Below are 26,776 nucleotides of genomic sequence, written 5' to 3' on the forward strand. Positions count from 1 at the left end.
TGTGGTGGTGGTGAATGATCAATTTGAAGCAAACATGTACTGAGGGAACAAACTTGGTCTAACTTGCCACCTTCCGCTGTTATATTATGAAAGCTCTCTTTTCGTTACATAAGAAATTGATTTCACTTATGAAGATAATATTAAAGATTATGATAGTAATCTGAATAGTCTGAATTCAGTCAGTATTTCATTTATTAAACAGTACATTATGGTTACTTCGCTTCATCATTGGTTAAGTTTTATGATTTAAAAAAATGACCTTAAGATTATGCCAAACTATAACATGTTGGGTACATCATTTGTTTCAAGGCATGAAACAAACAGCACCAAAATAAAGTGGTTACATCAATTACATCTGCTAGTGTTAACTTGGTCATGTTCGGCTTAGACATTACTGATTGAGGTTATTACTCAAGATGACACTTTTGGTGTCCATTAGAAACAACTATTTATTCAAGGAACAAACTCTTGCCAACTTTCACTGCCACTATTGCTGATAATGGAAAATAATGAAATGTCTCTTTTTGTGGCATAAAAAATGGTCCTTGATGAAGATCATTTTAAAACAATGGTAAAAATAGTGAACATATCTGATGACTAAACATCTTGTTCTTTCAAAATGTGTTCACAGAGTCAGTCACCAAACTCACGACTCTAATTTAAACTAGGCTACACCTCCATTCAAAGTAGACATTTGAAGTCAGGCATGACACCCTCTAAGGCAAATAAAAGAGTAATCCAATGTGACTCTGACTGACTATGAGGCCTTTTCTCTTATTATGGATGTAGGTTAGAAGGCAGCAGGGCTTCCTGCATTTGACCTGACAGCACCAGCATTAGGCTAGTCAGACTACATGACACATCTGTCTATCCATCCCTATTCAATGACTGATCGACTATCAAAAACACCGTATTGATATCATAGCATTAGGGCACTACAACTATCTAATCTATACTTCCATCAGCTGTCCCCTGATCAAAATCTGTCACACCAATTTGGCTTGCATAAAAAAAAAACAAGTCTGCTGCGTTTGATCCCTTACTGTGATTTGATTCCGTCCAGTTTATCCCAAATCACATAAAAGCTGCTGTATCTGAATTTTGAGAAGGTAACAGCCACCTGCAGTTTGTAGTCAGAGAGTGTAAAATTATCCTGGACCTAAAGATGGCAGAAGCTTTTCTGTTCCAGATCCAACCAGGGTTTTTTCTCTCAGCTTAGAGACACGACCCGGCTATGCCCCACTAACACACACCAGCTGCCACTGCTGGAGAATGTAGCTCAAAAAGAGGTGAATTGGGCTGTAACAGTTACATTTGGGACATGCTTTTATCACCTGTCCTCTTGCTAGCACTCTCACTGATCTATCCTGCAGTCTAATTGTGTCTTCATAGTGTCCTCTGTGGCTTTATAGCTGTCCATTATCAGCCCTGTCCACTTTATTTCCACATTACTTCAGTGTACGTTGTCCGCTAAACAAATCCCTCTGTCTCTATACCGAGCCAGTCGGAATGATCCCACTGTGAAAAAGAATACACAGAGGGAGAAGTGAGATGGGCTTCTGCACTCTCACACAGACAGGGAGTTTGGCCCCTCTGATACTTGAACAACCCCCCTGCAGTGTTAAAAATAACCAGCTCTTCATCTGACTGACCAGACAGACTGGGGCTTTGAGCGAGTATTATCTCTCTGGAGCTGGTTCAAGAACCAGACACACACAGATAAAGGGAGCAAGCGTAATAGAAAGAGAAAACACTGGCATGCAGATAGTCAGATATGACATGAAGGAGCTCCACTGGGCAACATTCTTGGCTATTTTGTTTCTTGTTTGACATTTTTGCATTCTTTGTGACAGTGTGACATTCTGCACTTCAAAGTTATTGCTTTTACACTTCACTTTGTCCACCTTTTCTCACTGGATCATTGGTAAAACTAAATAGTTTTGTTATATAACTGTTTTAAATTGGATACACCTGAAAGATGATCATGCACTTTGGCATTAAAGCTAAGTTGTGGATAGACTTTTGACTCATCGGAAGGGTAAACAGATGTGTTTACAAGTAGTTTTGATTTTGATAGATATTTCCCATATGTCTTTTTTTGAATATAAAGCAGGTCAAGGTACTATATAAATATAAATATCAAAATGCTCCAGCCATATCCCATATTCAGAAACTGTGCCTTTAAACAATCCGTCAGGACTCCTGTACAATTGTGATGTCACAACTATACTATATATATATATATATATATATATATATACAGTATATATATATATATATATATATATATATATATATATATATATATATATATACATATATATATAGGGGGGGGGGCTTAAGGGCATTAATATCTTTTAGAAACAAAAAAAGCACGTTGCCAAGTATGAACTTGAATACAAGCATAATATGGGGGCTTTAAAATGTCTTTAAAAAACAAAACAGTATCTATAAATTAGGTTTGTTATGAAATTCCTCAGATTGGATAGCCCTAAAGGTTTGCATTCTTCCTTTAAAATTACAAAATGTAAGTTTATGTCAGTATTTTCAATGTACACAAAATATCACACCAATACCTATAAAAGAATAATGCAGAAAAAATAAATATATAAGCTATTTTCAAATGCTTATTCATGAAGACCCCATTCAGTCAGGCATGAATCTATTTATATGTTGTAGGTTAGCATTTCCCAAGTGTGACTGAGAGAAAATGTGAACATGTTATCTCATAATAATGACATTTCATGCAAGTGACACATGGGCTATTATGGCAGTTCAAGTGTATTGTACATGAGTCCTGAAAAATACTCAATCCCCTACATCTCCCTGACATTGATAATTGTTAATTATACTTGTATACTTGAAATATGGGTCTCAAATGTTTTAAAAAAATAATAATTTAAAGACAACTAAACAAGTGATCATAAAACAGTTGACACGGTAAATCTCCCATGGTAAACTACACTCCAGTAAGCAACATGGATTAATGTTTGTCTGTTATCTAATGACCTCTACAGGTTAACGAGGGAACTGCAAACATCAGTGGTACAAAATAGTATCTACAGCGCAAACTGTTGAAAAATACAATCCTTTATTCAACATATACAATATTACATGTTTGTGAATTCCTTTACTGACCATAGTAAGGGTGATGGTACATTATTGGCCGACAGATATGTAAAAAATACTTGTGTCATATAAAAAGTGTATAAAAATGTGTCTCATTGTTGAATAGTAGAAAATAATACCCCTTTTAAAATATATTTACAATAAACCCAATGGTGATACAAGACGACAGTTTCAATGCTGTTTGAATATGTACAACTAAATAGCTCAATGTGTCTGTGTGCACATGATAAATGCTCATTTTATATAAGTTAAATATGCCTATACAACAGGAAATGTGCTTAGGTGTGAGCATGGTTCTACTTACATATTTCCTATATTCTTAGGAAAAGGCCTCCGTGTTTTCTGTGGCTTTGGTTATTTTTTGGGAAAACCCATTTGTGCAATTTTACTGTGTATCAGAGAAAGTCCAGAATGACATGCTCTTCTTGAGAGGATGATGAGTAACTGTGCCAGATGTTCCTTTCTGTCATGAGCACGGGGTATTTAGACAATAAAACCGCATGTGTGTAGAACGGCCTGTGAATTGTCCTGTGTTAATTATTATGCTTTGGAAATGTCTTTTGGCTAAACATAAAAAATAAATATACAGGGTGTCCCAAAAAAAGTATACACACTTTAGCAGCTGATAACTTTTTTTTTTTTTTTTTTTTTTAGATATATATGGATATATATATATATTTTTTATGGGGGTACCTAAAAGACAAAGTCTACGTAATGAGACCCGCAACAGCTGCTGAACTGAGAGCAGCCACTGAACACGAATTCACGCAAATATCAAAGGAATTGTTTCGTGAAATGTGCGATTCCATTGTTTCGCTGTTTGTTTTGTTGTCAGCAGTGTCTTGACCAGAATGTACGTCAGTTTGAGAACAGGTGGTGACAAAACAATAAAATTATAGTTGTAAATTATTACATTTTGAAAATGAAATTAATTTTAATAAACACCTACTTAACAATTATTTAAAGTGTGTATACATTTTTTGGGACACGCTGTATATTGTTAAAATGTTATGGGGCCTTTTGGTTTGAGGCACCAGAAATAAAGGCAGATGAACAATATAGGCTACATGCAAAAAAAGAAATAGCCCCAGGAGCCAGTCTAGATACTCAAAGTCTTATAGTTTTTAGTACAATGCAGTGCAAAATATGCTAATGATAAGCACCTTGCCGTTGGAATGTCGTGCTTAATCCCTTCTGGCGTTTTCAATCGTTTGTCCCTGTTGCATCCCGGTGCTGCGGTCTAGATGTCCTGTTTGAGTTTTTCAATGCTGAAATCACCGTCATGGTCCAGTTTTGAGAGCGTCTTCCTCACTCGCAGGGCAGTAAGGCGGGCTTGTGGGCTCTGGTACCAACACTCCTTCATGATCTTCACAATGGCTGACAGGATCTGGAAACACGGAGACAAATGTAAAATACCACTTGATCATCCCAGTAGGAATGAAGCATGTGTGGCACCGTTATTAAATGTAGCATGTAATATGTGTATGTTTATGTGCTTGCTTGCAAGCCTGTTTATCAGGCGTAACTGTGTATATTTGAAAATATGTTTGTACATGGAAATGGTGATAACCTGTACCGTGACTTTTGAAGCTCTGGAAAACATGACTGCTTTTGCACTGTCTAGATGTTTGTGTGTGTGTGTCATGAGATGGCCTACAGGGTGGGAATGGAGCCTGTTGTGCAGACTGGGCCTCTGCTGGTCCAGACACACCACCTTCTTCATCTCCTCAAAGCTGGGATCTAAGGGCACCAGGTCAAAGAAGGGAGGGCGGTACTCTTCCACAATCCCTAAAACAATCCAAGAGAGAGAAAAAAAGACTCAGTGTGCCATTTCTTATCCAGTTGAGAAAAACAACTACCACAAACTGTGTGTGTGTGTGTGTGTGTGTGTGTGTGTGTGTGTGTGCGTGTGTTTGTGTGTGTGCACGCGCGTGTTCCCATGCACACATAAAGTTATGAACATCTATCCGTCTGGACTAAGTGTGTTTGTGCACGGACATTTGAGCATGGATGTGTGCTTGCGTCCACAAATTGTGTGCACAAGAATCTGGACTATGTACAAGTGAGTGCTGACACCAGATAAGACTGTTTATAATTACTGCAGTGCTAATCATGAGAGAGGATAGTAGAGACAGACACAGACTAGGAAAACACTGGAGTGCTGAGAGACATGGGACTGGCTGCCTCTAATGTATACAGAGCCAGAAAGGCACGACAGAGGAAACACATTCTCAACATGATGAGCCTGGGTGGATGGGTAATACATCAACTTTGATATATAAATACACTGTGTTCCATTTTCATCGTGGAGTTTGAACAGGTGACAACTAAAATCTACAAATATCTCTCCAAATGACTGTAAAGGTAGAATATTCTAACTGGCGGTTGTCTCCTTACCATTGACAATGGTCCTGCGGGTAACTTCCCAGAAGACCAGGCCCAGGGCCCAGATGTCAGTTTTCTTGTAGGACTCAAACACATCCATACGAATAGTCTGATCCAGCACTTCAGGGGCCATGTAGCGCTTGGTTCCCACACGAGGATTTTTGCCTACATCAAGGTAGTCACGGGACTGAGTGTCTGTCACAGACAAACCTGACGAGAGTAGAACGCACGCAACGTTTTAATTTAGAGCGAATTACAAAACTAGTAAAAATCAGTATGAAACAGCAGTTTTGTCTCAACACATTAATTACAACTACTACGTCAGAAAGGACACAATATGAAGTCTAACGTATCAATTGTGATTTTACGGTCTTTGCTTGGGTGTCTTTGCTTTGCTTCAACACAACCCTCACCTAGGTCAGCGATGCAGCACTGTCCGTTCCGCTTTACCAGGATGTTTCGGCTCTTTAGGTCTCGGTGGGCAATAGCTGGTTTTTCCTGGGAGCTGACAATCTCGGTGTGAAGGTGGACCAGGCCACAGGCCACAGACAGGCACATCCTCAGGCAGCTCTCGGGTTCCAAGCTACTGTACTGCAGGAAGTCATAGAGTGAACCCAGTTCATGAAAGTGGGTGACGAGCCACAGCTGGGTGCTGGAATTCTTGGATGTCATGTCAGAGGCTATGAAACCTGAAGCCAGAGTAGGAGATCGCTATTTCAACATCTGTCTCTTGACACTGCAGCTTTCATCACATTATTTGGAACTTTAATGTGCTGCCTCACCTAGTATGTTATCATGTCGCAGCTGTACAGTATTGTAGATCTCTGTCTCTCTGTACCAGGACTGCTCGTCCCTAGAGGAAAAGATCTTGACAGCCACACTCTCCCCCATCCAAGTTCCTTTCCACACCTCCCCATACCTGCCTTTACCTGGAAACAGAGTGACACAGTTACCCAACTGCAAAGTAATAAACAAAACAGGGCACAAAAGAGCAGCAGTGGAGAGGACGGGACTGACCGACACACTGGACAAGTGATATTTGTCTTGCCATAGTCCTTTGGACGAGATAGGGCAGCCCTGTACCACTCCCTGATGTACAAAAGTCATCAATGAAACCCTGAGACACAGAAATAATCCAAATGTGAGAACTTGAACATCTTTTGATAGTACTGTGTCCTATGTCAAACATCAAATGTCTCTTACGCCGTATGGGGTATCATCTCCGTTAGGGACCTTGAGCATGCTGAGGTCATGGTCGTCAACATTTTTCAGTTTGCCATGTGCGCGTCGGAAGCGCAGGAACAGCACCAGGCCACACACGCTGGCGATTGTGATTAACAGCAGCAAAGACAATGTGATCCACAGCTCAGGACGATCGAGCTCTGGGGGCCTTGTTGTCGGCTCTCCATCTGGGTACACAATCAGGCACACACACAAACACACACAGGGACACACATACATTTTTGAGTTTGTGGAACCAGGAGGTGGAGAGGTTTTATTTATAGAGGAATTTTTTTTGATTAATGTTAAATAAACAGGTGACATGACATGCTGTGCATCATCAGTTCCAAAAAGGAAAGCTACACATTATCGATTCTCTCTAACTGACCACAAGGGGGAACCAGTTACTATAGAGGGAAGCTTTGAATGCCACCAGTACAAAGTAATGCAGGATGTGCACTGAACTTAGTGACTCAAGAAGACTAAATTACACTAAATTAGGAGGCTCAGTGGTCACTTTCATGGATGTGATGTTAAAATATTGTATAAAGCAAATTCTTTTTGGTACTGACCAATGTTTGGAGGAGGTGTGGTGAGGGCGTTGCACTGATTCTCTCTGCAGCAGTGGACAAAGAAGCGCTCGAAGGAGGTGTAGCACTGCTCCCTGTAGTTAACTGCGGAGAAACAGCCCCTCTCCTCATGGCTGCGCACCCAGGTGTAGAAGCAGACGTCTCCCCTGCAAGTTCCATTTACGCACGTGCCTTTGTCATTCTCACATGTACACAGCAACTTCCCGTCGTCTTTAGAATCTGAAGCACAAGGAAGTACACACAGACAGTGTTGACAGAAAGGCAAGTAAATTGAGAAACCTTCCACAGTTAAATAGAAAGATAGAAGCATACAAAAAAGTTACTTAAATAAAAAGTGGACTGTAAATTTACAAATTAGGTTTGTTAGTGTAAAATTAAATGAACATTTAGTGTAATGTTTTAGTGAAGTTATGGATCAAATCATTTAAAAGAGAGAGTATTTGTATCAGTCCTTAGTCCATTAGGGGGAAGCGTGAGGCTTCACCTCCCGACCCCCCTGTCCTGACACAGAGGGGAGTGGTGGTACGGTGAGATGGCAGCTGGCAGGAAGGACCTCCTGTAGCGGTCCTTGTCATAGCGGAGTTGGATCTGTCCCTTACTGAAAGCACTTTGCTGTTTTACCAGGTGGTTGTTAAGAGGATGTTAGGTTTTTCCATGATGCACAACAGTTTGTGCAACATCGTTTTCTCCATGAACACCTCTAAAGGCTCCAAGAACAGAACAACAGATCATTATTAAAAGATTAGTGGTAAGTGATAAACTATACTAGTAGAAACCCCTTGGCTTTCTTAAGGGCAAACACAAGTGGTAACAGAAAGGAATATGCTAATGCCATTTCCTGTCAGCCACAAGACATCATTGATTACAAAGGCTGTGTGGTTAACCAAGAGAGGTATTTTTTTTTACTACAGAACAATAGAATGCTAAAAGTCTGAATAACTCATGGGAGAGGTGTGATGTTCATGGTGATTACTACAGTAATCAGTACCTTTCATATCCTTTTCATGCACACAGCAGCATAAAAGTTAAACAGCACATAATGTGTGTGCATAGAAAGGCAAAAAACCTGCAGCAAAGACATGCTCATATATACATTTCTGTCTGAAACAAAGCTCTTCAGAAAAGACATTTAACTTAAAAATGTGGGTAAAAGCGACACACATCTATCACAAAGTTTAACACTGACTCTTTGGTCATTGTGGCTAAAGCTATATAGGTATTTACGTTATTTCTCTTCTTCTCCTCTTTCGGTGTTAATGGCATATCCCTTGTTTGCCATTTCCACCGTCCCCTAATGATGACGAAGCCGCCGACACTAGGTAATAATGCTGCTTATCTGTGTGGATGGACAATGCAAACCAGTTTCATGATGTTGCAAGTGTTACCCCTCTAGCAGTTATAAAATAACGTAAATAATTTGCAAAACATCTTTTCATATCATCATGTCTTTAATTTTTGCACCAAATTATAGAGAGTAATATTGATAAGAGTATGGATAGGTATCGGTATCGGCATCGGTATTGATAAAATCCTAACGATACCCATCCCTACTGACCACTGTACAAATGAAAGCCTAATATTCCAGCCTTTTAGCTGTGTTGACATTTCATTTTCTTAAACAGCCACTTATAGACTCTGGTAATGTGCTCTGTCTCTGTCTCTGCTTGTCTGATCTTGTTTGTTAGAAACAACTACCTATTGTTTTACACTGGAGGATTGGTGAGAACCGTGAGACTGAATCATATACAGTCTGTAATCCAGCTCGCACAAAGAACTAAAAGCTGCATACTCAGTGGATTCTGCTGTGCTAGGAAACCCTTCATATTATAATAATGTGATTCATCGTCACAGTCAAACGTTTCCTTTAATGGAGCTTTAATTTGATGGAACAAAATGGCTGCTTCCTACACTGATCATTAACTCACCTGCATGGATAGTGGAGATCCACAGAAATGCCCCAACTAGCACAACTGTGAGCAGAGCAGAGCCTCCCATCTCTGTGAAGCAGAAACAAAATAATTAACATCAGTTAATCTAATCAAATAATGATGATACAGTTAGTGTTGTCTCTTCATTAGAAGCTGTCATAATGAGAAACCAGTGATTTAATTTGGATTTTGGAGAGCATTCTGACTGCTATGTTTGGAATTTACAGACTGTAACTTAATAGTGTCTGAGTTGAGCAGCAGTTAAAGCTTGGACTCTTTGGCAGAGGAAGCTATGAGGTCAAAAACAACAGTCCGAGGGCCCAGCCTGTCTGCCTGTGTTGTAATTGCATTGGGTGGGAAAAAGGGGGCTTATAGGAAGGAGGCTGTAACAGCACTCCAGAGTGTTTGTGTATGTGTGCTGAGACTGCGTGTGGCGCAGTGCTACCCAGGCTCCAGGCCTGTTGACTCCACATCTACCCTGCTTGCAGAGTAAATATTGATGGCTACGTTTCCTGCCATTGAGTGGCCCCACCCGGCTGGCCGGCGAGACTCAGGTCTGCTCATTGTTTAGGGCTGCACTCCAGAGGGTCACGCACGCAGAGGGCCAACATACGCAACTCAGCCTTAAAGCACACTTTAGTCTCTAACTTGACACCCAGGTGAGATTAGACATGTTACATTTAATTTAAAACATAAGTTAAAAGTGACAAAATGTACTTTAAAACAATGTTTTAATATCTCCTGAAACAGATTCTACATTGTTTATTTTATTGGTAGGTATTTTAAGGTCGTTCAATGCAATTATTGAGCAGTGGTATTCCTGCTGTTTTTTGAGAAGTGTTAAGCAGCAGTTTAGCTGGCTAATGTGGTGGTTTTTATCAGACTCAGGATTCCCCAGGGCCTGTGTGAGGAGAAAATAATGCTTAAAAATGAACCCTGCAACCTCTAAGATGGGGCCTCATATTAAATTTAAAATGTGTGCAACTGGATGGACTGAGATATACACCATCTGGGCTGTGTGAATTCAGATACACGAGACAGTTGCCATGGATGCTGACTGAAGTCCAAAATAGAATACAAGATGGTTCTTAATGGCTGCCATTCCCAACAGACACTTTGGAGTCTTTTCCCTTTGTCACACAAGAACAACACATAACACATGTCTAGGCTAAGGAACGACCCAGGAGGTACAGGTACACTGCTCTTCCACTAATCAGAAGGTCGGTGAATTGATCCCTTGCCATTAGAGTCTACATGTTGAAGTGTCCTCGGGCGATACTGGACCCCAAATTGCTTCCAGTGTGTGTATGAATGTTTATTGCACCTCTGCCACCAGTGTGTGAGTGGGTAAATGCCGGCTTGTGTTGTTAAGCACTCTGAGTGGTTGCTTTATAAATCGGTATAATACATATAAGATATAAATGAAGTCCATTTATCGTTTAGTTATGCCTAAAAACTAAGCAAAGTGTCTTCGTAGAAATACATTTTGGATGCACTTTGAGCATCTTCTCAGGCCCCTCGTGCAAACTGTTATAGCCTTAACGGTGTGTCAGTATTTTATTAGAGGTTTGTACCCCGGAACCTTAGTGTCGGGTTTTTGTACCCTGTGGGACTGTTATTGTGGTTACTCCCCACTTGTGCACATGGATGGCTGGCTACAACAAAGTTTCAGTAAAGTACAAAGAACTACTATGAAAGTGTGCGTGCATTATTACCCTCGGGTTACCACACTTTTTGGCGACGAGGATTAAAACCGAGAGCAGCCGAAAGTAAAGTTAGAGTCGAAGAAGACGTTCATAATGGCTATGGTCGGCTCGCTTAGTGAATTCGTCGAGACGGACGGAGACTGGATTGAATATGTCGAGAGGCTTGAGCACTTTTTCCTGGCGAATGACATTTCTGAAGAGGAAAAGAAAAGGTCAATTCTTCTGAGTGTGTGCGGTGCTAAGACGTATAAGTTGGTACGCAATTTAGCAACGCCGCGGAAGCCAGGTGACTTGAGCTTCAAGGAGTTGGTGACGCTGTTGCAAAATCATCACAGCCCGAAGCCATCGGTGATAGTGCAGCGCTTTAAGTTCCACACTCATTCACGCAAGCCTGGGGTTTCAGTAGCTGCGTTCGTGGCGGAGATGAGACAACTGTCGGAGCACTGTGAGTTCGGGGCTGTACTGGACGACATGCTGCGGGACAGGTTGGTTTGTGGTATAAATGATGACGGCATGCAGCGCCGATTATTAGGAGAAACCACACTTACCTTCAAGAAAGCGCTGGACATAGCTCAGGCATTGGAAACGGCAGTCAACAACACTAAAGACATTCAAAAAGCTAACGGTAGCACACAGCCAAGCGCCGTTCATCACGTGTACAAGGACAACAAAGGCAAGCCATCAAAACCCGTTGAATGTTACCGTTGTGGGGGAGCACATTTTGCCAATGATTGTGGTTTTAAGGACTCTGTGTGTCACAACTGCAAGAAAAAGGGACACATAGCAAAGAAGTGCAGGGGTGCAAAACATAAACAAAACAAAGACTGGGGGAAGATAAGACCCAGGGCAACACATCACCTTCAGAGTGAGGAGCCTGAGGAGCAGTGTTCCTTCAACATGTTCAACCTCAGTGAGCCAAGGGCGGAGCCCATCTATGAAACATTGCATGTGAATGGAAAAGACCTGAAAATGGAGGTGGACACATGCGCCTCAGCTTCAGTGATAAGTCAAGCAACCTACTGCAGTTTGTGGTGCTCTGGAGAGGCACCTGTGCTTAAAAAGACTGATATCAGACTGAGACAATATACGGGTGAGTGCATTCCACTTCTTGGGGCTATAGAGGTGGAGGTGCTGTATCAAGGCCAGGAGGCTACAGTGAGACTGCTCGTGGTTAAAGGGGCTGGACCAAGTTTGCTGGGACGTGACCTCCTACAGAAAATCCGCCTGAATTGGAGAGAAATCAGGTACGTGGCAGTGATGGGAGAAATCCTAGAAAAATATGCAGATGTTTTTAAAGACGAACTTGGCACCCTACGTGGCACTACAGTGAAGCTGTGTGTGGACCCCAAAGCGCCACCACGCTTTTTCAAACCACGCACAGTCCCATATGCCATGAAGGCTAAAGTAGAGGCTGAGCTGGACAGGCTGCAGCAGATGGGTGTCATCGAGCCTATTGAGTTCTCAGACTGGGCAGCTCCGATTGTGCCAGTGCTGAAAGGTGATGGTGGGGTACGCATATGTGGTGATTACAAACTAACAATAAACCAAGCCTCACAACTGGACACCTACCCTTTGCCTCGCGTGGAGGATCTGTTTGCCACACTGGCAGGTGGACAAACATTTACCAAGCTGGACATGAGTCATGCATATCAGCAGCTGTTACTGGATGAGGATTCTAAACAATATGTGACCATAAACACCCACAAGGGACTGTTTAAGTACAACCGCCTGGTGTTCGGCGTCGCATCCAGTCCAGCTATCTTCCAACGCACTATAGACAACCTGCTGCAGAATATCCCACACGTGGCAGTCTATTTAGATGACATTTTGGTCACAGGTAAAACAGAAGAGGAGCATCTTAAAAATCTGGACCAGGTGTTAAAAAGACTGGCAGAAGCCGGGCTGCGTTTGAAGAGCAGTAAGTGTGTGTTCCAAGCTCCGAGTGTAACCTACCTGGGCCACCAGATTTCGGCTCAGGGCATATCTCCGGTGGAAGAGAAGGTGAGGGCAATAAAGGAGGCTCCAAGTCCAAAGAATGTAGCAGAGCTCAGGTCATTCTTGGGCTTAGTGAACTATTACGGGAAGTTCTTACCCGAGCTCTCCACGGTGCTCACCCCTCTCTACCAGCTGCTGCACAAAGACAGCTCATGGACGTGGCAGCAGGCTCAAGAGAAAGCGTTTGAGCAGGTTAAAAAACTGTTACACTCTGCACCGCTACTTGTGCATTTTGATCCAGACAAAGAAGTCATCTTATCCTGTGACGCATCCCCTTATGGCGTGGGAGCTGTTCTGTCGCATTGCATGAAGGATGGAGATGAACAGCCTGTTGGGTATGTGTCACGCACTCTCACAGCAGCAGAAAAAGGGTATTCGCAGTTAGAGAAGGAAGGGCTAGCTGTAGTTTTTGCTGTAAAACGTTTCCATCAGTACCTGTACGGACGCCCTTTTACTATCTTTACGGACCATAAGCCCCTACTAGGTCTGTTCAGTGAATCAAAAGGCATTCCACCCATGGCTGCAGCAAGAGTGCAACGCTGGGCATTAACTTTGTCAGCGTACCAGTATCACATAGTCTACAAAGCAGGCAGTGACAATGCAAATGCTGATGCTTTCAGCCGTCTTCCTCTCCCAGAGACACCAAGCCAAACGAGCCTACCTCCTGAAACTGTATTTTTGTTGGAAAGACTGTCTAACTCTCCTGTGACGGCAAAACAAATCAAACTGTGGACGGAAAGAGACCCGGTGTTGTCGCAGGTGAAGAGAATGCTGATGCAGGGCTGGCCGGCAATGGTTGAGCATGAGGAGCTCAAACCTTATGCGAAGCGGCAGCAGGAGCTGAGTGTTCTTGATGGATGTATCCTATGGGGATCCAGGGTGGTGGTTCCACCCCAAGGACGAGCCCAGATTGTGGACGAACTGCATGAGGCCCACCCCGGAGTCTCCCGGATGAAAAGCCTCGCCAGGTCATTTGTGTGGTGGCCTGGGATGGACTGCGCCTTAGAGGAAAAGGTAAAAGCATGTTCACAGTGTCAAAGTAATCAAAAGATGCCAGCACCTGCTCCCCTCCACCCATGGGAGTGGCCAAGCCGCCCGTGGTCAAGGCTCCACTTGGATTTTGCAGGTCCATTTATGGGTCATATGTTCCTAGTACTGGTGGACTCACATTCAAAGTGGATGGATGTACATATCATGACAAACATCACAGCTCCAGTCACCACTGACAGGCTCAGAAGCGTGTTTGCTATACATGGACTGCCAGATGCTGTTGTAACAGACAACGGGCCCACTTTCACTAGTGAGGTTTTTAAGGAGTTCATGGAGAGAAACGGTATACGCCACATCCTCACTGCACCTTATCACCCAGCCTCCAACGGCTTAGCAGAACGTGCGGTGGAGACTCTGAAAGAGGGTCTGAGAAAAATGTCAGGGCACTCACTGGAAGCTAAGCTTGCACGTTTCCTGTTCCAGTATCGGCTTACCCCTCACACAACAACGGGTTTGCCGCCAGCAGACATGTTACTGAGGAGAAAACCTAAATCTCATCTGGATCTTCTCCGACCAGACGTGGCAGCAAGAGTGGCTCGATCACAGGAGGAGCAGAAGGTGAGGCGAGACCGACATGCCAAAGAACGGTCCTTTAAGACAGGGGACGCTGTTTATGTAAAGAACTTTGCCAGGGGCCCGCCCTGGTTACCAGGGGTTATTCAACAACGGACAGGTCCGGTGTCTTTTGTGGTGGAGTTAAAGGATAGCAGGCAAGTTCGCCGCCACCAGGATCACGTGCGACTCTGCCTTGATAGGGGTGGGGAGGTTTCACAGGGTGTTTCACACAAGGACAGTGTGAGCGGCTCTATGGACTGTTGGGTGGAGCCTGCATCACCTGAGCACACTGATGGACTGTCTGTTTCATCTGATGGACTGTTAGTTCAAACTCCCCCACCTGCTCTTGTCTCAAACTCTGCTCAGGAAGCACAGGCTGCTCCAGAACCTGTGGACACTACAGCAGGGCTGAGGAAATCAAAGAGGCAGCATAAGCCTCCCGATAGGCTGAACTGTTGAAAAGAAATGCTGTGCAATACAGAAGACAATGTTGTTGTCATTGTATGTGAGCATCAGTTTGTCATTGTGCAATGTTCAGTTCTGTTGAATTCTAAAGAGGCAGCTAAATGACTGACTAAGTTCTAGTAAATTGTTTACAATGTAGCCTATACTGGGGACTGTAAGTAAAGGTATGTGGTTTTCATTTGTACCTTATATGTTCGTACTTAAAGGGGGAGAAGTGTTATAGCCTTAACGGTGTGTCAGTATTTTATTAGAGGTTTGTACCCCGGAACCTTAGTGTCGGGTTTTTGTACCCTGTGGGACTGTTATTGTGGTTACTCCCCACTTGTGCACATGGATGGCTGGCTACAACAAAGTTTCAGTAAAGTACAAAGAACTACTATGAAAGTGTGCGTGCATTATTACCCTCGGGTTACCACACAAACCATATTCCAAAGACACTGTTTGGTTGATTACATATGATACATCTGACCTGCACTGAAGGCAGGGATTTAAGTGGTGAACAAAATCAACTAAGATACCTAAAAGCTGGAGATACTGTCAGTAATGCAGTACAAAACTAACAGGACTGATGACAATTAAGAGCAGGGATTGTTGTGAAAACCACAAAACATCTTAAAGCCTTAATAATGATATACTTGGAACACTGAGAAATTCAGATTCTGGTACAGTCCTGTCCATTAATCAACATCATTTTCTTCAGAGAATAGGGTTAACCTGTTTCACGTGTTTGGCCACACTGAATAAATTCCCACCCACCTCAGTGATGCTTCAGTGTGCTTATTACAATCCTGCCTTTTCATTACAAATTTAAAAAAAACTTGTACGGAGAATCCTGCTTTAGCTTATCTGGGGCAGGCTGTGTAAATTAAAATGGAAGTTTCAAAAATAGTCTTTTTTTTTAGATTAGCTATTGTTTGCTGCAAGTGAGCAGCACACATTTCATCATCAAATATTTGTATAGAATTCTACCTCACATCTCACACAGCAAATAATCCTCAAACTGCACACATCTGGCAAAGGAACTTGCATATGTCAGCACAATACTGCGGATATCCTCCTTTTGATGCATCTGCGAGATATATTTAAGTACGACTACAGGAAGCCATAATTACCTTAGTCATTTCATTAAATCGTGTGGAATGTCACTGAATAGAAACCAGAGGAGTGAAGGTGTTTAGCATGACTATTGATCTGACACTCCTTGCTGTCTGCATCTTTAAAAGTTCCCATTATTTTTACCTGTTTTCTTTAAAATGCATCTATTCTAAGAACACACATAGCTGACTGTCTTGACAATGAGAACACGGTCTGAGCGGAGTTTCCCGATGTTTATCAAAGTGTCGAATCAAATGTGAGTCTGTCAGATTAGATTTCCATTTTCACATTGAGCAATCTGATAAAGATGTCTGAAAAACTAGCTCTGTGTTAGCTGTGAGGCTCCAGCTCAACAGATGAGAACCCACTGCTCTCAAGAGAAACCACAAGCCATATTCTAACCAAACAGAAACATGCACTTCCTGTGTCACGAAGCCTACATGTGGTAAATCTGTGGGTCCAGTGGAGGACTAGCCTAAACACAACTCCGCCCACACAGTGAACTTATTCCCAGAGGAGAAACATTACTGTGTCTTATTTCTCTAGCTATCATTTTTATCATCCTGACACAGGAGAGAGCAGTAATCACGCCCCTCCACCATAGGCCGCCTGACTTTAGGCTCCAGCACACTTCCTCTCTGAGCTCTCTCCTGTTTGTCTCTATTCCATCCAAAGCTACACCCTCGTGACCCGAGGGGAAAAGATCCATTGTCATCTCTTCCTCTCATCTACAGAGCTTTGACTTGGGGAGGCAGATCTCTCATTCCATCTGGATGACTGTGTGGTTATAGCGGTGGATGGTGGGGGCATGGCATAGTACAGCAGCCTCCAGCGGTCCCTCCGCTGGGCCTCATCCCACCAAAAAGCCCAAAACTCTGTCTCTGGAAAGTCACTTTAAGCTAAATTACAGTCAGAGCTTCTATTATGTGGTTCAAATGGCAAGAAAACCTCACATTCAGCTCTTTTTAATGACATAGCCACACATTTTAAACGGCTGTGTTCTCTGTGTGTTTTAAGTGGCAAAAACCTCTTGTGACTGTCTGCTAGTTACAGCGGCATACTGATTTTATCTTCATTTCACAGACAAAGCTAGGCTTGGCAGGCTTTATGGCTCAGTTGCAGTTTGCATGCTCTCACACGCATACCTACGATGAATACATGTCTGGGGAAGAAAAGGAGAAATAGACCTCAGACATACTGCGAACACAAATTGGTCTTTGCTTCCAAAAAACGAAGAAAGAAAAGTGACTTATACATGGAGGCGTGACTATGAGAATGAACGACACACACCTGATGTCATGGACTGACAACAGCACCCACCTCGAAAGAGCAAGATTGACCTATATCATGATCTGTACATAAAAAGGGTAAATCTCGTGTGTGTGTGTGTTTGTGTGTGTGTGTGTGTGTGTAGATGGGTGAAGGAGAGGGGACACATATTATGCAGGGAGAAGAAATACATCTGTGATTCATGGTCTTAAATACAGACCAACATCTGTAGCATGAGGTATGAACTGTTCCCCCCCCCCCAACATGTTTTGAAAGAAGGATCTTGACACAAAGTACAGGCCATGGATCAGGAAGTATTCAGATCCTTTACTGAAGCAAAAGTACCTATAAAACAATGTAAAAGTACCACATTCAAAATCTCACTAAAGTAGAAAACACATAGCAAATGTGCTTATGGTATCAAAAGCACTTATTATGCAGCAGAATGACCTCTTTCAGGGTTATATTTATGATACATGTAAGTTCGACACTGCGATAGCATCCCACTCATGCAACGAACAGTCCCAAAATGTGCGTGATCCGTGCCAATGGGCCAGAAGTGGCTGGTAGAAAGTATGGGAACTTTACGCCCCCCCCGGCCTGATTGGGCGTTGTGGCTGGTGAAATCCCATTGCAAGATGGTCTCTAGTTATGTAGACTAGATATGTAACAGATCAAAACGAAGGCAGAGTTCAAAGATGGGTGTGGTCAGAGCATGGGCGCAGAGGTAGGGGGGTTTGAAGTATGGAAGGGGCCATTGCCCCACCACTTTACGCCCCTGGTCTGATTTGGTGTGATCCCACAAGATGGTCTCTAGTTTATACTATGTGTAGAATATTAATCTGTAAAAGTAGCTTGTAATTAAAGCCAGGCTGATACAGACATTTTATTACAGATAAGAATTATATCAGCCAATAACCTTTTTTTTTTTTACATAAACACACAAATTACTATTGGTTTATCAGTGTAGCTTTAGTCTGCATGTAACTATAACTGGCAGTATTATAAATTTAGTGGAGTAAAAAGTGGGCTAGACCAGAAGTTAGTGGAATCAAATGGAAATACTCAAGTTCAGGAAACAATAGGCCTATCTTAACATTGTACAGCAGTCTCCTTGAGTATATGTGGCCTACTTGAACGTACCGCAAGTATACTGAACAAAGTTCAATAGGTCTAGGCCTGCATTTAATTTAATAAGACTACCCTTATGGGAGAAAACAGTGTCACGACACAGGAGATGGCTTTAAGGACATCATTCACTGCTGTTCATTTGTGTTTGGGTCAGGTTGGCCACGTCTCGACACCTGTTGGTTCACATCTGGAAACTCGTGGAGTGATGTGTGATGTATGGCGCTGTCAAAGGCGACTTAGCGTTCAGTGTGTAGCTATAATTTACATTTTAAGCAGCACAGCCAAAAACAAACAAACAGAACAGGGGGGGAAACAGACTGTTACACCATCAGCATACCTGTGCTCCTCTACTCACCTTTTTTAACTTGACCGACGCAAACGCCGCACGTCTTCCATATCACAGTCAGGTACAAATGTCTCCCCGGAGTATTTCAAGTCAAAAGACAAGCAGACGATTCGTTCAAAATATAACTGGCTCCATTCCCAGAAGAGTGGAGTAAGTCGCTTTACTCAATTGCAGATGTTTACATCCTTTCCTGCTTCGGTGACGACCAAACCAAACGCCGTTTCTGGGGGAAAAAGAAAGTTCGTCCGCAGTTTTTTCCCCTTTTTGCTAAAAAATAAACTAAAAACTGCTCACTCGTTTAAAACAAGTGACGCCTCAACGTGTGTAAATAAGTGTAAATGAAAGCAGAGCTCACAGCGGTGTCCTGGCAGGACGACAAACAGCGGGCTGCAGACCTATCTCATCTCGGTCCAAATCTGCGCTGATAAACCGACAACATCGAGACTCCTTCCGCTTTAAGAACCTCACAAGTGAATCCTCTCTGCAACTCCTCTTCTCATTGAGTAAGGACGTTTTTTAAGTTGTCTACGCAGCCCTGATCTAAAGGCAAGATTACAGATTTTGTTTTAAATGGTATACAGCTTTGTCCCACCCCTTATTGTCTCGCACAGGGTCTGCTCTGCCTGGAATGTGTTCTCTTAGCGGTTTTCCTGTTTCTTGCTAAACCTCTCATTTTCCCTTTTCCCCTGTGGACTGCTGTCTGCACTGCACTGACAGGAATGTGCTTCAAAGACCCCCCCCCATATAATAACACTTCTGTGGTTATATTAAACAAGAATTACTTAGTCACTCTTACCCACTTTGCACCTGTAATTCCCAGCTTGGGATCAATAAAGTATTTCTATTATATCCTATTCTATTTTGCTAACCCATTTTTTTAAAATCTTTTTTATATGAAGTCAGGCCAATTGTCATGTAGGCTATTAGAGAAACAGTGATGTACTTAAAGATTTTTAAAACAAATTCACATGAAAAGGATTTGCTTGGTCAGATGTTTTTTCAACAAAAGGCTTATGTAGCCAGTGCCTACTCTTATTTAATTAAATTCAATTTTCTTCATAGGGTCAAATTACAACAAACGTTATCTCTGGAAACTTAACATATAGAGATGGTCTTATTTATGATCTACAGAGACACACCAATTTCTCCATGAGCCGCAGCAGTAGGCGCAATATCGAAAATAATAATAATAATAATAATAATAATAATAATAATAAAAAAAATATCTATATTCAGTATTTATCCAGCAATCTTGCACACAGTGACAATGAAAACCTGGCAGGAACGTCGAACAGACCCAGCTCTATTTTTTGACGGTCACCTGCGTGACCAGTTGGGGGGAGAAAGAGACAGACAGAGAGATAGACAGACAGACCCGAGACCTTATCGTAAAATCCAGAATGTATGATTATGCAAATATACAATAATGGAAACAAGCTGTGAACACAACATAACATATAGGCCTACTTTTAGGTTAATATGGAAAACTGTTAGCTGTAGTCCAATACTCTTCAAACTCTGTGTTTGGTCTCTACCAACTACTGATGCAAATATCTGGCTCTTTACCTGCTATATGCACCACATGTTCAACAGCTTGTCGTTGTCTGTGAGGTAAAGTGTTTTTTTGGAGCTATTTCACTGAAAACAATGCTAACAAATAACGCTGTGATCGTGAGACATATTAGAGCGGTGAAGTGGGCCGGACAACGAAGCAATGAGCTGAAACTTGCTACAAAGCTCTGGAAAGCAAAGGGTAGCTCCTTCACCACCCCCTTCTTTAATTGATGGTTTATGGATAGGAAAGGGCCTAACGAATGAAGGGAGCTGCATATTCAGATAATTCTCTGCAGGTTCAGAAGCGTTTTCCAGTGGTTTCACATTCTTAATCATGCTCATTAGGCCATGTATGTCTTAAACTTCTGACAAACTCTGCACATTCATCATTCTGCACAGTAAAGGTAAAACATCCATGTGAAATAACAATAAGCATAACATATTTCTGAGTGGTGTGGGACTTTGGGTTAATTTTCCTCTTAAGAAACTGCTTTACCCTGCTAATCTGTGTATCCAATGTATTTGGTGAGTATGCTTACACATATCCCCTCAAACTGAGGATTGCGCAGCAGTGCTCAAGTGTCTTTCTGTTAGTGAAGTTGATGCAGTCAAAGTGTCTCATAATGGCAAACACATTTGTCTCTTGGATGCCAGACAGACTCGGCTGTATGAAAACACTTCATTCAGCAGAGCCTGAGAGAGATGTCTTCATGTCTGTAATACAACCCCCCCCTTCTCAGGCTCGGTAATCTCTCAGTTTTTGGCTTAAGGCTGAAGAAACAGCTGGAAGCTCTCACATCGGCTGTCATGTAGGAAAAAGAGCAAATTGTTCTTTTTTTAAATCAGCATTTTTCTTTTCTACTAATCTCTGTGATTCAAGAACGGTCTTATTCCCAGGGGGCTTCTCTAAAAAGACTCTATTTAGAGTGTGTAGAGTAGAGGAAGTGTGATATTGCTCCAACAGACATGTTTTCATACATTGAGGTTTTAATGAAAGAATTCTTGATAGAAGAGAAGACTTGTTTTTCTCCCACTTTAAAGGTCCCATATTGTAAATAGTAAGATTTACATGTCTTTTTTAAATATTAGCAGGTTGAGGTGCTAAATAGATACTGTGAAAGTATGAAGACAGTCAATCCACAGAGAAATGCACACAGTATTCAGAAACTTTGGCTTTAGACGAGCTGTAAGGATTTCTGTACTGTTGTGATATCATAGCTATACTACAGGTACAGCTACAGTCACTCTGAGAGCGCATACTCGGAAATACTGACCAATCAGGGCAGACTGGGCAGATTGGTTGGACACGATTAAAGTCTAATGTGTTCCTTAATTGAAGTCTAGAGAATTATTTATTTTTAAGCTGACCTAAAGTCACCAGGTCCCCCCCTGTGAAGAGGCAGTAAACCACAATGCTGAGAATAAAATACGATGCTTGCAGCCCTGTGCTAGCTTTCCACGTATGAAACTTCAGATCTTCAAATTAAAATTGAACATTTTTCATAGAAATATTTCCATGAAATATTTGTGAACAGATCAGTGCAGCCATTTGGCTTTTATATTACCACCAATGAAATCTTATTGTTATGTAATGATACTGCACATTGGATTAAAAGATTACAGACCAGGGTTCAAAAGTCATCCCGTGCCACTCCAGAGAGCGCCTTAAAGGCTTCTTAAGAAGCTCAAAGTAACTTCATTATGGGAGAGTAACTGAGGTTACGTGCCATACAAGAGGCTCATCCGTCACATGCATGCCTGTTAAGGAAATATAACATTTCTAGTGTGTTAATACAATATATACACGTTATATTATAGGAAAATGTTTCAAGGAGTTGTGAAGAGCAGTCTATTTCTGTTCTAGTTACTGTTTATCGTCAAATGTGTATTATGTCCTATAAAACACTCATATACAGTATTGTGTACTTTTGTAAGCTCACCAAATCAGAGGTAAAGTGCAGTGAAGAAATCAAATACCATTGAAAAGGTCAGTACATTTATTCCAAGCTTGTATACAAACATTCTTATCTGTCTCACACTTCAAGATGTAGAAGATCTGAGTTTTCTGTGTCTCTTGCTTCCAATTTAAAATATATAACTCCAGAAATTATGCTCTAATTTTTTGTAATAACAGTATCTAAAAACAATGTTTTTAAGACACACATTTAAATATATTTTGTTAGAATTAGAATAGGTCTTGCAATTATAGCTTCATGAGTTATCAGTTATGTTAATTAATTGTCAATTACCAAGTTGATCTATACAATACAGAATATTTTAAAATACCCCAATGCAAGCCAGACCACAAAAAGAAATCTCATGCCTTGACAAATGCTATGTATAATGCCCAATGTATTATTAACAAAAGATTTCCCGAGTAACATTATGCTGAACATGTGAGGTCAGCTGTTGTCTAAAAAATATTCCAAAACCAAATTACATTTGCTGAAGATGCTGAAAAGTCACATCTAAAAAATTCAAGTCACTCCAGTTTCCTTCTGTCCATCCCAAAGTTCAAATCCATCAATGCACGATTCCTTAGTCTTCTGTTAAAACTATCACAAGCTCATCGCTCAAGCATGACTTAATCACAGTGAAAACAGTGAGGAAAAAGGTATTGATACCTCAATTTTGGCTTGACGAACGTTTGGACTCCTTCTGTTTTTTCTGTTGCTCTTTTTCTTTTTCCTGCTGCTGCTTCTTCTCTTTCTTTTTCTCGTTCTTGGCCTCCTTGTATTTCCAGACAGGTGGCTCCAGGTAGCCCTTCTGCTTTTTCCTTTTTTTCTCTTTCTTTGGAGTTGGCTCCCCAGATTTTGTCACTTCAATCTTAGGAATACAGCCTGAGGGGAAGATGCTGTTCCTGTGTGCTATGCTGCGGGGCATGAAGCTTCTCAAGCCCCCTGATGGCGAGTCCTGGCAACAGGACGTCAGAGATACAGAGTTGGCTGACAATGCAGTGGGAGAAGGTGAGATGGTGATGGAGCCTTTACTGTGGGACACTGCGCTCTCCTCCAACTCCTTGCTGCTGTGCTTCTCAAGCAGTTCAGGGACGGCAAATCGTCGCTTGCCAATCTCTGGGGGGGTGGTGGGACAGAGTGGACGGCAACCACTGGCTATCAAAGGGCTGTGGATACCTGTGGTCATCCGTACCATATGGTCCATGACTCCATTGTCTTGTGGGTCTTGAGGGAAGCTGAAGGAAAAGTTGTCTTTTAAGCCCTGCTTCAGCCTCTGACTGGCTGTTTTTGTGGAGGTAGCCTTTGCTACAAGTTGCTTCAGCTCAGGCCACTCAGGAATGTAGCTTTCACAGAACTGCTCGGCGATAGAATGAGCCTGCAGACGGCGTATTCTGTTAAGAGTCTCAAACCCTCCTGTCCTAATGATCCATTCCTTCAGACCTTTCCCTTGGACCTCGTCCATTGCATTGATATCTGCACCTGCATACAAAAATGGGAGAAAATTGCAGAACACATTAAATACAAGGACGCAAGTTAATTAACTTTGCATGCTGAAGGATGTGAGGAGATCAATTGCTCTTTTAGTAAAATGATCTCATTATGTGGCCACATTTGGTGATCACAAGATGTATTGCTTCCAAAAGTAAATGAGGCCATTGAAAAGGGATATAGACTGTAATTAGGTGTAATTTTTTTTTAGATTTGCTCTAAAGCTATCTGGTTCTAATACTTTAATTCAGTTTAAGCCATTGTTGGAGGAGCATGTGTCTGTTTCAGAGACCATGATAATCCACTTTGTGAATAATCAAGGTTCTACAACGAATTCAAGAACAGTAGACATGTACAGTATTTCTATCCCCCATGGTCTTATGTTTGCCTGTCAAGTTATGTGTCTCTGACGTAAATTAACTTTGAGTAGAATGTGGTAAGAGGTGTTATAGTGATATCCTAAATGTGCATCTGTTCATTTCATACAGGATTAATCCCTGCATATAAATCTATTGTCCACATGTTCACACACACCAGTCATATGTACCATAAACTTACCATGCATCAGCAGGGCAGACACACACTCTTGTCGCCCCTGCAGGCCTGCCTTGATGAGGGCTGTGAAGCCACGAGGATCCCTAACTTCTGTGTCCACACCAGAGAAGTAGTTAAGGATATGGTTTAGAATGGTGATGAAGCCTAGTACGAAGAAAAACAAACAAATACAGTTATGTAAATAAGATAGGGTGACTTTAGACCAGTTGTTGAGGATGTGCTGTACATGTCATCAGACATACCTGCCTGGGCAGCAATCATGAGGGCAGTATTGCCATCACTGTCTTGGTGATTGATGTCTATTGATGGACATGTGTGCAACATGGTGACAATGTCTACGAACCCCTTGCCCACAGCCAGCATCAGTCCATTCTGAGAAGGAATGAGGGAGAAAGATTTTGGCCTTCATGAAACTATTAAACCTTTTTAATCGTAGAAGTACTGTATATAATTTTTTGTTGAAATCCATCTCACCTTGCCATTGATGTCCAGTTCCATGGCCTCGTCTTTAGTGACCCCTCTCTCCAGGATCCTGCCCAGGGACGTGGGGTCATTCCTAGCGCAGGCCTCATACAACGTTTTAGCCGGCTCTGTATACGTTTCATCATTTTCATAGTCGGGAAGCACTGAGTCATCAGAAAGCACACTCCCTAAATCAGAATCGTCCAGGAGAATCTCTGAGTCATCCGATGGGCCTGCACCCAGATGGGGGTCATAATTTGCAGTGGCCATTGGACCCCCTTCTGCCTCGGATCACGTCTGGGTGTCAGGTCTGCTGCGCACCACCTTCATCTTGAATAAGGAAAACATTAATTGTTGTTATCATTGACACAAAATAAACACAATGAACCCCCCCTTTTCCCCCAGGCAGTATGCTATCAGAAGACATAAGAAGAGGCAAACCCTTCTTGTACTGGCAGTCAAACAGCATGAGGGCACAGGAGAGCTCATGTTTCTTTTGGATAACAGTAATGTTCTTTTTTGGGTACTAGTGGTAGGCAAGTAACCCTAATGGCCACTAAACAAATGCTGTGCTCAGTGGCCACATGCTGCTGATATAGACCTTTTTAATGGAGTTCCATTGCTAGGCAACAGCCACGGTCCTTGTTAACCTCCTGTCAGCTGATGTCATTCACATTCACTGCAACAGGTGAAGATGTCCACTGCCATCAGTGTGAATGTCTGTGTGAATGGTTGAATGTGACAAGTAGTGGGAAAGTACCTTGAATAGTCAGAAGACTATAAAGGCGCTATACGAGTCAATTTAGAATGACTATGTTTACATCTTTGAGAAGGTCAGTAAGAAGAAAGAGAGTTGACATATCTCAGGTACAGTCAAAAATGTGCGATTATCCCAATGTGAAAGGTGTTGGTGACTGCAAAAATATTTTTGTGTGTAAAAGGTATATCATCATCAACATCAAGATATGACAATATGCATCGTCAAAATTTTTATATTTTTCTATACTGTCCCTATCGCAATGTCGAAAAGCCAGCGGCCGCACTGCGATACGACCATATTTACATCATTTTGGCAAACATTATAATTAATAAAATGAGATTATAATTTTTGAATAAAATGAGGATATAAGTTTTTAATAAAATGAGGATATATGGTGTACTTTCAGTTGTCATGTATTAAATTCACACTGGGGTATACAAAATAGGCTTCACCCTGTGGTAATTTCATGTAGACTTATCATTTATTGAATTACCAGGAACGTACTATATCGCAATATATATCGTTATCGAGATTTGAAATTACCGATTAAGATAGATGATTTTGGCCATATTGCCCAGCCCTGGTGCCATCTAGATTAGGATTGTGTTTGATTTCTTCTCCTCAAAACAAGCATTTTATATCAGTTCAAGTATGTCTGTGAGACTAACAATAGCACACTGGCAGCCTTTGAACTTAGCGTGTTAAATGGATCTGATTACCTGCAAGGGCCTTGTGTATAAGGCACGGGGTGTAAAGAGGATGACAAGCTTCCCCTCACCTCTCTTCTTCTTTAGGAACAGCTGATCCATACATCTGTGATTTACAACACAGGTAAAATGACTGTGTGTGTTCGCTAGCTCAGCCAATTATGTAATAAAGAAGAGTGAGTGGTTATGACTCTGAGAGGAATATTCTCACTATTATATACTCTATGAAAATAAATACTAATAAGACATGCATATATGGTATACCTACAAATGAATAACGGGTGCAGTAAATGGTCAAGAAACCCTGTACATCTGCAGAAGCTGATGTGAAGTGTGTGAATGAAGGCATAGTAGGAGTAGTGTACTGGCTTGATAAAGGCCATATGGTGCCTGGAGCAATGGGAGGCAAGGCTGATGGCATTTGTCA

The 26,776-nt window shown here is 41.9% G+C and overlaps 2 protein-coding genes across 3 annotated transcripts; both read right to left on the bottom strand.

The window, feature by feature from the left end:
- Positions 1–3,140: 3,140 nt before the first annotated feature.
- Positions 3,141–19,439, bottom strand: acvrl1 (activin A receptor like type 1). 2 transcript variants are annotated; one of them, XM_083919873.1, is made up of 11 exons: positions 19,221–19,439; positions 18,875–19,088; positions 9,251–9,322; positions 7,308–7,544; positions 6,718–6,923; positions 6,532–6,631; positions 6,297–6,443; positions 5,928–6,203; positions 5,527–5,724; positions 4,787–4,917; positions 3,141–4,516 (listed from the first exon to the last, which is right to left on the bottom strand). In XM_083919873.1, exons 3-11 carry the CDS (start codon positions 9,318–9,320, stop codon positions 4,370–4,372), a joined length of 1,512 nt encoding a protein of 503 aa, XP_083775999.1. In that variant the 5' UTR covers positions 9,321–9,322; positions 18,875–19,088; positions 19,221–19,439; the 3' UTR covers positions 3,141–4,369. The 2 variants fall into 2 exon arrangements, with proteins under 2 accessions (XP_083775999.1, XP_083775998.1); XM_083919872.1 differs by having other exon boundaries at positions 18,875–19,439.
- Positions 19,440–23,044: 3,605 nt separating this feature from the next.
- On the bottom strand, positions 23,045–25,152 carry ankrd33aa (ankyrin repeat domain 33Aa; the record flags this gene model as incomplete). The annotated part of the gene is made up of 4 exons (XM_083920530.1): positions 23,045–23,856; positions 24,424–24,564; positions 24,663–24,792; positions 24,895–25,152. The coding sequence occupies 4 exons, from the start codon at positions 25,150–25,152 to the stop codon at positions 23,045–23,047; spliced, it is 1,341 nt and encodes a 446-aa protein (XP_083776656.1).
- Positions 25,153–26,776: the final 1,624 nt, after the last annotated feature.

The sequence above is a fragment of the Echiichthys vipera genome (assembly GCF_963691815.1).
Source record: "Echiichthys vipera genome assembly, chromosome: 9".
NCBI classification, from domain to species: Eukaryota; Metazoa; Chordata; class Actinopteri; order Perciformes; family Trachinidae; genus Echiichthys; species Echiichthys vipera.

Excerpts from the sequence above, each read along its gene's own strand:
- acvrl1 (XM_083919873.1), bottom strand. The coding sequence starts at position 9,320 with ATGGGAGGCTCTGCTCTGCTCACAGTTGTGCTAGTTGGGGCATTTCTG. Across the intron at positions 6,924-7,307 it reads CACACCTCCTCCAAACATTG|ATGGAGAGCCGACAACAAGG; the intron begins GTCAGTACCAAA and ends TTGTGTACCCAG. Across the intron at positions 6,632-6,717 it reads GAGATGATACCCCATACGGC|GGTTTCATTGATGACTTTTG; the intron begins GTAAGAGACATT and ends TCTGTGTCTCAG.